Source organism: Zingiber officinale, chromosome 6B (genome assembly GCF_018446385.1).
Source record: "Zingiber officinale cultivar Zhangliang chromosome 6B, Zo_v1.1, whole genome shotgun sequence".
Classification (NCBI taxonomy): Eukaryota; Viridiplantae; Streptophyta; class Magnoliopsida; order Zingiberales; family Zingiberaceae; genus Zingiber; species Zingiber officinale.
The window spans coordinates 97,972,757-97,986,101 of record NC_055996.1 but is presented as its reverse complement, the minus strand read 5'-3'; the positions used below and the strand labels follow the sequence as shown (position 1 = coordinate 97,986,101).

The 13,345-nt window shown below is 37.6% G+C and overlaps 1 protein-coding gene across 1 annotated transcript; it reads right to left on the bottom strand.

Moving 5' to 3' along the window:
- Window positions 1–4,745: 4,745 nt before the first annotated feature.
- LOC121990460 (potassium transporter 5-like) lies at window positions 4,746–8,564 on the bottom strand. The gene is made up of 9 exons (XM_042544589.1): window positions 8,379–8,564; window positions 8,045–8,267; window positions 7,307–7,555; window positions 7,164–7,214; window positions 6,767–7,027; window positions 6,622–6,674; window positions 6,430–6,544; window positions 6,090–6,344; window positions 4,746–6,008 (listed from the first exon to the last, which is right to left on the bottom strand). Exons 1-9 carry the CDS (start codon window positions 8,538–8,540, stop codon window positions 5,011–5,013), a joined length of 2,367 nt encoding a protein of 788 aa, XP_042400523.1. The 5' UTR covers window positions 8,541–8,564; the 3' UTR covers window positions 4,746–5,010.
- Between the last annotated feature and the right edge of the window lie 4,781 nt (window positions 8,565–13,345).

Sequence of the window (13,345 nt, the reverse complement as noted above, 5' to 3'; positions counted from 1 at the left end):
CAACTCGGCATGTCGGAGCTACAAAAGTCCTCATTCATTCGGACTCTCAATTGACCACTTAGTAGCTATTAGGGGCGTTCGAAATAAGTAGCGCCCAACTCAGGTTATATATAGAAGCTTTTGAGAAGTTGAAGACTAGTTTTCAAGAGGTGGTGATCCAAAAGATTCCCCGGTCAGAAAATTAGACTACAGATAAATTGGCTAAGTTAGCCAGTCCATTGTCGTCGATCATGATAGAGCAGCTGATCCAGAAAGTCTCATTGGTGGCGTACATCGATAGGATGGAAGGAATAACTTTCCTGAATGACGGAGGATAGCACTGATAGAGTTCCTCTGATCGAGAATCACACCTGCCGATTAGGAGAAAGCCCGCTTACTAAAAAAGAGGGACAAACAGTTCACCCTAATCGGGGATCAGCTGTATAAAAGAGCCCTCTCCAGGCCCCTGCTCAAGTGTGTTGGACTGGAGGACGCGGACTACATCCTTTAGGAAGTGCACCAAGGCTCCTGCAGAAGTCATCCGGGCAGTCGATCGGTAGCTCGAAAGATCATCCTTGCCGAATATTTCTGGCTCACGCTTCAAGATGATGTCGCTCAGACAGTCGCCACCTGTCTATCATGCCAAAAATATCACAACATCCCGCATTGACCAACTGAGGAGATGAAGGTATCCATGGTGTCTTGTCCGCTCGACCAATGGGGCATGGATATCTTTGGACCATTTCCAATGGCGAACAGTAAGCGAAGATTCCTACTTGTCGTGGTGTTTTCAAAATGGGTGGAGGCTGAGCCGCTAGCAAAGATAACCGTACAGATGATCATTAAGTTTATCTGGCAGAATATCCTATGTCGGTTCGGCATCCCTCGTCGGCTCGTCTTGAACAACGGGAGGTTGTTTGTCGGACGGAGGCTTAGGGAGTGGTGCGAAGACTATGACATTCAACAACCCTTCACCTCAGTGGCCTGCCTCCAGAGCAACGACCAGGCGGAAGTCACCAACCAAGAGATCCTCGGAGGTTTATGGGCTCGGCTCGACCACGTAGGAGGTAGCTGGGTCGATGAACTCCCCAGTGTTAAGTGGGCCCTTCGCAAGACACCAAAAGAGGCGTCCGACGTTACATCATTCCAGCCGGTGTACTATGATGAAGCAGTAGTCCCAGTAGAAGTCGGAGTAGAATCGGATCGGGAGCAACTCTACGACGAGGGGAACTCCAAGCGAAGACTCATGGAGCTCGATTTGGTGGATGAATTGCTCGGGATAAGGCCGTCATCCGACTCATGGCGTACATGCAGCGAATAAAGCAAAATTACAACCGGAGGGTGATCCCGAGGTCCTTCCAGGTTGATGATCTGGTGTGGAAAAGAATAAAGCCAATTGGCGACGTCACCAAGCTCGAAGCCTTGTGGGCGGGACCTTACAAGGTCATGCAAAAACTTCGCTTGGGAGCCTACTACCTACAGGACGAGACGGAAGAAAGCTCGATCGGCCTTTGAGCATGAACCATCTCTAGCCTTATCGGGCTGAGTGAGAGGTGTGTGGTTAAATCTAAATAATACTGTATTAGAGTATGCCCTATAAACACAGGTGAACGATTAATAAAATTCACAAGTATCCAAGACTCTTGTACCGATCGACCAATTTAAAAGTTGAGTGGCGACTATAAACCCTAGTCTACACCAACAGTCGAGCGACAACTATAAATCCTAGTTTACACCAACAGTCAAGTGAAGACTTTAAACCCTAGTTTACACCAACAGTCAAGCGATGACTATAAACCCTAGTTTACATCAACAGTCGAGTGACGACTTTAAACCCTAGTTTACACCAATAGTTGAGCGACAACTTTAAAGTCAACAGTCGATCGGTAACTTTAAACCCTTGTCTACGTCAACAATCGAGTAGTGACTTTAGACCCCTGTTTACGTCAACAGTTGAGTGATGACTTTAAACCTTTGTCTACGTCAACAGGCGAACGGTGACTGTAAACCCCAGCCTTTGTCAACAGTTGAGCGGCGACTTTAAATTCAAGTCTGCGCCTTCAACAGCTGAACGACAGCTATAAACCTGAGTCTACGACAAATAACGGCTGAGCAATAGCTCTAAGACTGAGTCTATGACAAATGAAGCTAATCGACGAATATATAAGCCGGGAATAAGGCTGATAAGGAAACATGCTGCTCCTAGAAGCAATAGTTTTATGCTAAAATAAGGTTGCTCGACAGTGTTGAAGTGATTGCTCGGACATCCCAGCGACTAGTTACATCGACGATCGGGAGGACATGGAACCATACTTGAAATTTTTCGCAAAATGGTTGGTGGTTCGTAGTCCTACTCTAGCCGAGCGACGATACATGCATGAACAAGTGCGACAACCAACAAAGCGAAAAAACGCAGAATGACGATGCACGCATGAACATATGCGAGAACCAACAAAGCGAAGAAACGTCGAACGGTGATGCATGATGAAATACAAAATCAAATAAAGAAAGATACGCCGAATGGGCGATCATGCGTTAAAACTTAGAAAATTTTTACATGTTTGCTAAAGGCAATGCAAAAGGAGATGAGCTTCGCAGGGGGCGGGTTCACTCAAGGTAATCCGCACATCATTGGACAGTGACTCGGTTAGCTTGTCTTGACTGATGATCTTGTTGGTCAATGTGGTTGAGATATAGCCGTCATCTTTCAGTTGGTCAAACGTCTCATCAATGGCGAAGTTGAAGAGGTGGAGTGCCCGGTCGGTGAGCCGATCTTTGAAAGGGTCCAAGCGGAGGTAATCCCACTGCATAACCTCGAACCGGCTAGACTTTACACCTTGATACACTTCAAAGGTCATTTGGGAGGCCTCCAGCTTAGCCTTCAAAGTAGCCAGCTCGACATCCTTGGCGGTCAGCTGTTATTGCACCACTGCTTGTTCAATCGATCAGCTCTCCCTCTCGACATTCAAAGTTGCCTTCGCCTCCTTCAGGTTTTGAGTCAGGATCCGAGCCTCTTTGTTCTTGATCTCTAGGTCCTCAATGGCTCGAAGCTTCCTGGTATTGACCGAATGGATCTTCGACTCGAAGGAGCTGACCTGCTTATTGAGCCTCACCAGTTGTGAACCTTGCTCGACGCTTTTGCCCCTCTTTACCTCCAGCAGCTCGGAGCTCATTTTCAAATCAGCCTTTAGTTGAGCCGCTTCGGCAGTCAGCTGCTCCAAGCGCGCCTCATAAGCCGCTAACTGACTGTTTGGAGCACGCAGCTGTTGGACTTAATGCTCCAAAAATGTAAGTCTTTGGCATATGGTCAGACTCTCAACCCAGTACTGTAGCAACAGAGAAATTATAAGGGTCGAGCGGATAAGAAGTAAGTACAAAGGCAACATACATACCCTAGTGGACATCTAGGTATGACTGTTAGCGAACTCTCTTGGAGAAATGACCGTCGCACGAGCCCGAGCATCGTCCTATATTTGTGCAGGCGATCCTTGGATCCATATCTGGTGCTAGGGAGTGTGGGATGCAACATCGTCCGGGCTACGCCACTCATCAGTCGGCAAATGGATAATTATCGTTATTTGTCTCTGGCCGCTCTGGTTAGAGGGTTCTGAGGTCGCTCTGCCCGTAGACTGGGATGTTACGACCGGTCGAATGTTGGACACTTGGGCCGCCGGTAAGGATTGGAGCGGCATGAAGGCTATCACTGATGCACAAATTGTCCCCAGCGGTAGCCCGGAGAACGACGATGTCTGATCGGATAAAAAAATAAATCAATTTGATCGATTTCGGCTTGGTTAATTATGTGGGTTTGGTTTTGAACGATTGCTCATCCAAGATGGTAAATTGTATGTGCTGCTATTAGGGGTGAGCATTCAACCCGCCAAACCGATCAACCCGCTTATACCGACCTTAACCGAGCCGAACCGAAAAAAAATCCGTCGGATATAGGGCTGGATGTAGGGTCCTGATATTGCATTATCCGATCTAGTAGGACCGGATAGTTTTTTATCCCAATAACCGAACCAACCCGATCTGCGATCACCCCTACTTGTAGTAACTACTGTCGATAAGTTGCTACACGTTGTAGTAGTTACTGCCGATAAGTTACTACACGTTGTAGCAGCTAATCACCAGTAGCTGCTACAACGTGATTAGCTGCTACAACATGTAATGAATAATGTCTATTATCATTTTAAAATATTTTATTTTTTTATTGTTTTATATTTATATTTTATATTTCATTGGATATAGGATCAGATATCCAAATAACTGACAACCCGTTGGATATCTGATACATAATAACCGCCAGATATAGGACCAGATGTAGGTCCTGATATTGTATTATCTGATCTAGTAGGGTTGGATAATTTTTTATCCTAATAATTGAACCAACTCGATTCACGATCATCGCTAGCTGCTATACTTTGACTTTCATGACGAACACAAAACCCTAAAAATCACCACCAAATCTTGCAGGCTAAACTAACCTCTCGCACCCTAGTCACACGGGACATCAGAACCTGTGTGATGTTGTTATTTAAAGATAAAAACCAATGTGTTAGAGAAATCACAAAATAGTAGTGTTGATAAGGAACATGACCTATGTGGTATTGTTTTATAAATATCAGCCCATTAATTCAGAAATTCGATTTTAATTTTAATTTTTTTATTTGATTCGGTTTTGTTTTTAAAATTTATAAATTAATTAAATCGAAAATTTATCAGTCAACTGTTATAAGGACAATGAATAAATAGCAAGCCAAATTCTTAAGTTTCAATACTGTATTATAATTACAAACACAAAAGTTTGTACCCAATTCTTCTATAAGGACAGTGAATAAATTGGAGCTCTAACATCAAACTAGCCTTTCAGAATAAATAATTCAGCTCTGCAAAATCATCTGCTGCTGAAGAAATTAGCAAGCCACCTCCACATATTCTCACCATGAGGCAACTTAATTATCTTATCATCTGAAGTTTTAGCGACAAATCGTATATATTATTAATCAAACTCCCAAGAAGATGTGTAACTTATATTTCATATGTCATTCCCACCTTGAGCACCTGATTCCTAGGAACTGAAAGTGATTTCTCCCCCTGCCTAAAGTTTTTCCTTAGGAAATCATACAAATAGTTGACAACTGCTATCTTCAAGGGAGAGGACTTGCCTTCGGCCACAACCTGTGTTTCTCCTAGTAGATACACCACCCCCTTCCTTTTCTCTTCCTCAATGACTTTCATTTCCTCTTCAATGTTGAAGCTATCCGACAAGTTTCTATCGGTAGCGGGCTGTATTAGTCCATTAGAAGCACTGAGCGTCTCTTCGCTGTTCACTGTGGAAGGCTTCCCCCTCTCGATGGCACTCTCATCGCCATGCACAGTATCACCATGCATTTCAGCTGCATTTTCCAATCCCAAGTATTCATACTGCATGAACTTCTTCAGATATGCGATGATCAAGTTCTCAAACTCCCTTGGTTCCTCCATTGCATCATTGTATCCATACCGCGCCACACACCGAAAAATCCTACTGCTTTTCGGCTTGATCTGCCTGAAAATAAAGCGTTCTTCCAACTCCACTCTACTGATCGGTAAGTGCTTGATTGAGACAAATATGAGAACCGAGTGGATGGATGGTATTTTCTCGATGAAATGAGGAAATATGGGTGGTATGCCTTGTACTAGCTCGGAGTAAAAGAGACCGAGGCCGGGTATTCTTTGCACCTCGCCTTTCTGAATTATATCCTTTACATAGTTGCTTGTGACTTTGTTGTTAAGTTCATATCGGTATTTCTTGACATGAACATAGTGCCATATTGCCATGATTATCATCAAGACCAGTGAGAAAAGCAAGGGTAAAAATCCACCTTCCCTGAACTTGTATAGAACCGAAGACAAATACACTAACTCTGCACCCCCAAACACTAGGACGAACAGGACTACCCACAACATCCTTGTTTTCCATATGACAACCATTACGATTGTCACCAAGCATGTTGTGATCGTCATCACAAAGACCACAGCAATTCCTGCACACCAAAATGTAATGTTCAAAGAGATTTAATTTTAATTTGGTAGCGTTTATCATCGATATAAACGTTCATACATACCGTAAGCATTTCCGATCTTTGTAGTAGTCTGAAAGAGGAGAGTGACAAAAACACACAAGACCATCAAGATGTAGTTGATCTCAGGGATATACACTTGCCCCTCGTACTCGGTAGAAGTATGGTAGACTTTAACTCTAGGGAAGCATCCAAGGTTTTGAGACTGCGATACAATCGCAAACGCACCAGATATCATAGCTTGGCTTGCGATGATTGCCGTAGAAATAGCAACGATAAATGTTGGCCAAAATAGCGGGCCTAAAACAAGTTCAATCTTTGCATTATGATTTGTTTATGCAGAAAGAAGAATTATGTACTCTGTTAAGTTGCAATTCACAGTCACCTGGAATTGATTTGTAGAAAGTGTCGCCGACATTATCACCATGTTTCGTAAGATACGAAGCTTGCCCAATGTAAGCAAATGATACTGCTGGGAGCAAAACACAACTGAAGCCTATCTGTATATATAGTTTAGCACCAATGAAGACGTATCAGAAGTTGAAAGTAGAGAGGCACGAAGTTGCATTAAGTATACCTGAATTGCTCTAACATTGAAGTGACCTAAATCAGCAAACATAGCTTCGGTACCTATTCCGAAACGAGGCTGAAGATATTAATGAAGAATTGACAATGATGAGCATGATGGTTATGCAAACTAAAAAAAAAAAGTTATGGATCACCTGTGATGCAGAGAACAATCCCTCCCAGAGATATCCAACCTTGTTTTCCATTTCTGTGAAAGTAGTCGACTATGTATTTAGGATTGAAAGCACGAAGAACTCCGACATCATACTTGAATAAGTTATAGAGTCCGATGCCACCGATTAGTAGAAACCATGTAAGAACTATAGGTGCAAAAGAATAGCCAACTTTGTCTGTGCCAGATCTTTGTATGGCAAATAGAAGAACAAGTATCCCAGCTGAAATATAAGAGATTGTACCTGTAAAAAGAAGGATCAAAAGAAGGGTTATTTGGTTATCAAAGTCTAGACGAAAAAGAACTCTCAAGTTGTGTTAGCTTGAATCGAAAATCTCTATGTTAATTCTTGTTTTACTTGTCTAACTAATGGCACTTACTATCATCAAGAGAAGGTGCTTTCTCCTTGATTCCATCAACTGCAGATATAACTGAGGAACAAAGTAATTAAGTAAAGTCAATTGCTCTAGTCGATTTGGGAAGTGTTCGATGAAGCAATAACAAGGTAGTATAAAATGGGTACCTGAGATGCAGGGAGTTAGAACACCATCACCAATGACCATCGATGTTCCTAGAATTGTGACTACGAAGATAGCAATCTTGGCGATGTTGTTATTCTCTAGCTTTTCTTTAATCCATTCAGCCCTCTTCAGTCGATTGGATACCGATTCAAGTCGGTAGTTTGAAACCTTGGCATCCTCATCTTGTTGATTTGGGATCATGCTCACCTTAATATATCGAGATATCAACGAATAAAGTGCAAATGTCCCTCCTAGAAAACAAAAACTTAGAAATATCATCAAAATGAAAATCCACAGCAAATTAAAGTCCAAAATTTTAACTGATGATGATTAATTAATAAAAAAATTAATCAATATTAAAATTTTAATCCGGATCGATTCAAATTATATAGAGTGCTCGATCTCTGTCCTTGGATGCAACAATTTTGTTAATGGGCACCAACAATCTCCAAGACATGGTTTGTAGAAGAAGGATAAGTAAATTAACTCATTTTTTCTTATCATTCTCAATCAATAACTATGATAAATATGTACGTCAATCAAACAAAAAAGAGAAAGATAAAAAAACTTGATTAATAATAATAAAATAAGATAAAATATATTTGAATATAAATGATGATATGATAGGGGATATAATCCAATAACATAGAAGGATCCATATAACTATATAACTGATCCCACTTAATAGGATAATACTTGATAGTTATATTATTTTCAATCAACAATATATGCACACTCACCATCACCATTATCGTTGGCCCAGAGGACGGTGAAGACATACTTGAGAAGAGGGATGAGAATGATGGTATAGATGATGAGGGAAAGGGCACCAAGGAGATCATCGTGATGTTGGATTCCATTTGGAAATGTGCTCGCGTAGACGTACAAGGGTGATGTCCCAATGTCACCGTACACCACCCCGATGCTCTGGAATGCCAAGAGCAACGTCCGGCTCCAACTCTCCTGCACATAATAACTTGTAAGTTAAAGAGGTTAAGATGTGGAAGAGGAGGATAAATGTCTTGACATTTTAAAGATAGGTTGAGTTTAATTCCTTTTGGAATTCAAACATACATGAGCAGTGAAAGTGTGCTTGGGTGGGATTTTCCCTGCCTCAAAAGGCAACGAGTCCGTGCGGACCAACCGTCGTTGTATGGGAGAGGGCATTTGTCCTTCATCTCTTCTTAGCTTCTCTCCGATATCCAAGCTTCCACCGTCATGATCATCGACAGCCATGGTTGCTCTCCCTACCTTCCTTACTACTTCTCTTGAATCCTCTTGATCTTTTGTTAATGAATTGAGTCTTGCCTTTATATAGGAAACACAGGAGGACTACCTAAACATTTATTTAATCACTAAGAACCAAGTTTAGGTTTGCTTCATTATTCTTCAATTTCTAGGACTTTGGTATAGTTGATACCTGGAATATACTGACGAGGTTTGTGAAAGGAACATTAGGGTTCATATAATTGAATAAAGAAAACAAAATGGGAAGAGAAATGTTTAGGACATAATTAAAGAAAATTTTAAGGCATTTTTTGATTTTATGATACAAGTAAATATCCCACTTCTTTTGTACTATTATGTAGATCTAGTTCATTGTATCTTGGTCCAAATCACTATCACTAGATTTCTTGGGCAATATGTATGCCATCAGCTTTGACATATTCTCTCCAATGCTAGTGTAATTGTTTTGTTTCATGCTTCACCATTCTACCATGGACATTCTTTTTTCTTCTTTTTGTCAAAACAATAATAAGGGTTGGCATAGAATAGTGGTGGTGGTTAATTTGGTTTGTTTTGGCCAAGTAAATGATGTTGGTATTTTTGAAATAAATTATTTCAAAAAAAAATTTTCAAGCACATGGTGGAGAAGAAGAAGAAGAAGAAGTAGAAAAAAGAGGTTCAAGAATTTTTGTGGAGAAATTTAGTCTCACATGTAAAATGTGAAGGGGGTGTGAGACATTTAATTTTATTCAATAAAAATAGGGGAGAATAAGAGGTAATGACACGGTCGTCTCCCTCAACATAAATACACCTCCTCTCTAATATGAAATTTATGGCTCTGTCCTTGGCCAAAGATAAACGCGTATGAACCCAATCTATGTGGAAGGAACTAAACTAGAGTTTCATGATCTTGATTATTTAAGATTTAATGTCTTCCTCGGTGCTAAAATACAAATCATAGTCCAAACTAATCACTAGCCAATATAAATTAAGAATTTATAATAACATTGTTTTTTGTTTTCTACAAAGATATTTACACAAAGACCGTGAATTTATTATGCCTTTTATAGAAAACTAGATAGTTGTACATTTAAGTTAACAATTTTAAAAGTTTGCTTAAGAAAAAAATATATAAAGAAAATTGAGGTCCTTTCTGAAAACTAATTGAATTAGGCCAATGTGGGACCCAAAAATCCACCACAATTATTTTTTGCCTTTGACTGTTTTTCAATAAAGCAAAAGATCAACAAATAAATTATATTTTAAATATATATATATATATATATATATATATATATATATATATATACAAAAATCCACCACAATTATTTTTTGCCTTTGACTGTTTTTCAATAAAGCAAAAGATCAACAAATAAATTATATTTTAAATATATATATATATTTTAAGGATCCAAATACACCATTCACAAGAGACAAGAAAGTGAACGTGTTCATGTACTTCCAAATTGCTCATTTTAATGTTGACAATAATTTTAATTTATTTAAGCATAATTTTTAATTAGTTCAATTATTGTATAAACTATTACTAGGTTACAATAATTGCACTTAAAATTTATATATATATATATATATATATATATCTTTTGTTAGGATAATTTGGTATAGTCCACCGTATTTTTTTTTGAAAAAGGTCCTCGATACTTTCCAAAATGGCAATGATTGCCCCTTGACTAACAAATATGTAAAGTCTACGAATAATAATAATACAATTTTATTTTGGGAAAATTTTGTTTTAATCCAAAGTTTATCCTCTTTTTCAAATTGCCCTTAGAGGTTCGATATGCTAGTTATTCGTAGTCGTGTTGGCTAAATAAACACACATACAATTGGATGTGAAAATTATATATAAAAAAGAGTACTGACAACTACTCAAACAAATAATAATGAAGAAAAATATTAGGGTGCTTTCTGAATATTAGATTTAGCTTCTCCAACAAATAACGCTATATAATTAATTTATTAAAACAAGAATCTATTAGCTTGACTTGGAGCTCAATTATTATGTAAACAAATCAAATCTATACAATAATTGTACTTTCTAACAAGAAATTAAATAAATATTATTTTATTGAAATTTAAGAATTAAGTCTGAGTTAAGTGATTGGCTGAGGATCGGTTAATTCTCACCGAGTCACTTTCTAGGACAACCAGAATGAAAGTAATAATGCATTAAAAAATTAATATTGTCGAGGCATAGTACAATCATATTATAACAGTCAATGTTAAATAAATCGTTCAATTTGTATCAAGAAAGTTTTTTTTTTTTAGGATAGTGGAAACGTTATTCTGTACTTGAATGATTGATGATTGTTTATTGAACTAGTTCATACTTTAGAATTGTTATATACGTTTTATATGTTGGATTTTAAAAAAAAAAAAACCTTCCCTTCTCTTTCCCTTTACCTCCAAGTAAAAGTTTACTAATTAATAACTTTTTTTTTATATAATCGATACAACTTTTACACAAGCTCGAAAATATTTATCCCTACTCATTCAGATTCAAACTTTGATCACACGTTAGGAGGATGAGATGAATAACATTCCTCACTTTTTAAAAAATTGAAAATATACAGTGAAAAATAATAACAAAAATACAAACATTAACATAAATAGTTTTACTTGATTTGAAGCCTTCAACGATTCTTACTTTAAGGGTCGTACTCGTTGAGTACTTTCGTTGGACAATCCCTATAATCACAAAGCAATTACAAAACTTAAGTACAATTACAGGAATTAAATTATATCGACAGTATAATTTTTGAAAACTTGAGCGCAGATTGTCGGTGCGATTTTTAGGTATCCCAGAAACCTTTTCGGAGCAACGCACGAGTACAAAAGTTGTGGAGATTGATGTCTGAAGCTGCTAGTCGACGCCTTCTTTTATAGCCCCATCTGATCGCTTAGATCCCCTCCCGGGCGCCTGGACCGTGTTGACGTGGCGAGTTCTCGTCGAAACTTCATCCTCAAAGTTTATCCACCTCCGGGCATCCGAACCCCCTTCGAGCACCTGGACCATTGACGTGGGTCGACGAGTCGTCACGCTCCAACTCAACTTTTAGATGAACTTTATTGGTCCTGGCGCATGGAGTAGCTCTGGGTGCCCGGACCGCACAGGTGCCTGGCTAGGCACCCGCCCGACCCTCATTGAAACTTGATCTAGGCGCTCGGACCACTCTTTCTCACCTTTCTCTTTCCTATAAAAAAAGAGTTAGTCCAAGTAACCATAATATGTTTATCTTGCAAAACAAAATTAACACTTTAATAATATGATCAATTTATGACTTAGATCCTGTCTTCCCAATATCAGAATCTAGTCATAGTCTCAGCTTAGACTTCCCAAATGGCTCTTAGTTGGACTGTGCCTATAGTCCCACCGGGACTCATCCTCATTGGATCTCTCTCCTTCAGTGACTTACCTCACTTAGTATTTGCATAATTCCTTAATGTCAGGTCCCTTGACCCACTAGGATTTCCTACTAGATTTTACCCAATCTGGACTTCAACAAGTTGTGAACCAAACTAGACTTTTTCTTGCTAGATCTCAACTAATCTGGACTTCGTGCCAGCTATCAACCTAGCTGAACTTTAGCCTAGTGTCTCGGTCCTCTAGACCCATCAAGTCTTGCATACTTGGTAAAAGGTTAGATAAACAACACATCTAACTTTAACCTATTTATCATATATCAAAACCTAATTATCAGTGCAACCTGCTTTAATAATCTTTTCCTTTTCGATGTAATAACAACCTGGATTAATGTTAGAAAAAAAACATGCAAATAAGAATTAAACATGTAATACACTTTAAGTTTACTTTTGAGTAAAGTGAGTTGATTTTTCTAACCTAACCCATTATCTTTCCTCTTGGGCACACATCAAAAAAATAATACATATAAGTATACCAAAGTATGGAAATACACAAGTAAGCATAGTAAGTAAAAAAAAATTTAATTGTAAAGTTTTTACATAAAAACTTGGAGGTTTATTGTAAGGAGGAGTAAATGATTTCAAGAAAATTTTGCAAAGTATTTCCAAATAATTTTCAAAACCATTTTTCCAAAATGCCTATCAAAACAAGTTTTTCAAAAATAATTTATAAAATAGTTTTTAAAATATTTTACACAATGACTTTGTATAATATTTTCAAAGAAGGTTTCAAAGTAATTAAGGAAATTTTAAAAGGATTTTTTTTTAAATTTTCCAAAGCATTTTGTAAAGATAAACTTTACAAGAATTTTATAAAACTTTTTAAAGTGTTTTTAAAAATATCTTTCAAAATATTTTTTAACGTGTTTTTAAGAATAACTTTTTAAGATGATTTTTAAAGTGAAAAGATAGCCTTTGCAATAATTTTATAAAGCTTTTCAAAGTATTTTCAAAAACATCTTTCAAAATATTTTTCATAGTATTTTTAGGCAATTTTCAATGCAATTTTCAAAACACTTTTAGTTTATTTTTCAAAACAGATATATTTATAAGTGTTTTTTTAAAAACAAGTTTTGAAAAAAAAAATTGAAAGTATTTTACAAAATATTTTTCACAAAGAGTAATAAAGTAATTATTTTTCAATGCAACTTTTGAAATATCTATTCAAAACATTTTAAAAAAAACTTTAAGTAAGTTTTAATTTTTTTTTTTTTTGTTTAAACTACTAGTTTGCAAATAGTAGTAAGAAGAGGGAAAATTTTGAAATAAGATATTTTAAATGTAGTTTTTAAATATTCTCCTCTTGAATATAATATTATTTTATTTAATATTTATCTAATAATTATCTTTAAATGTCTAACCATTAGTTA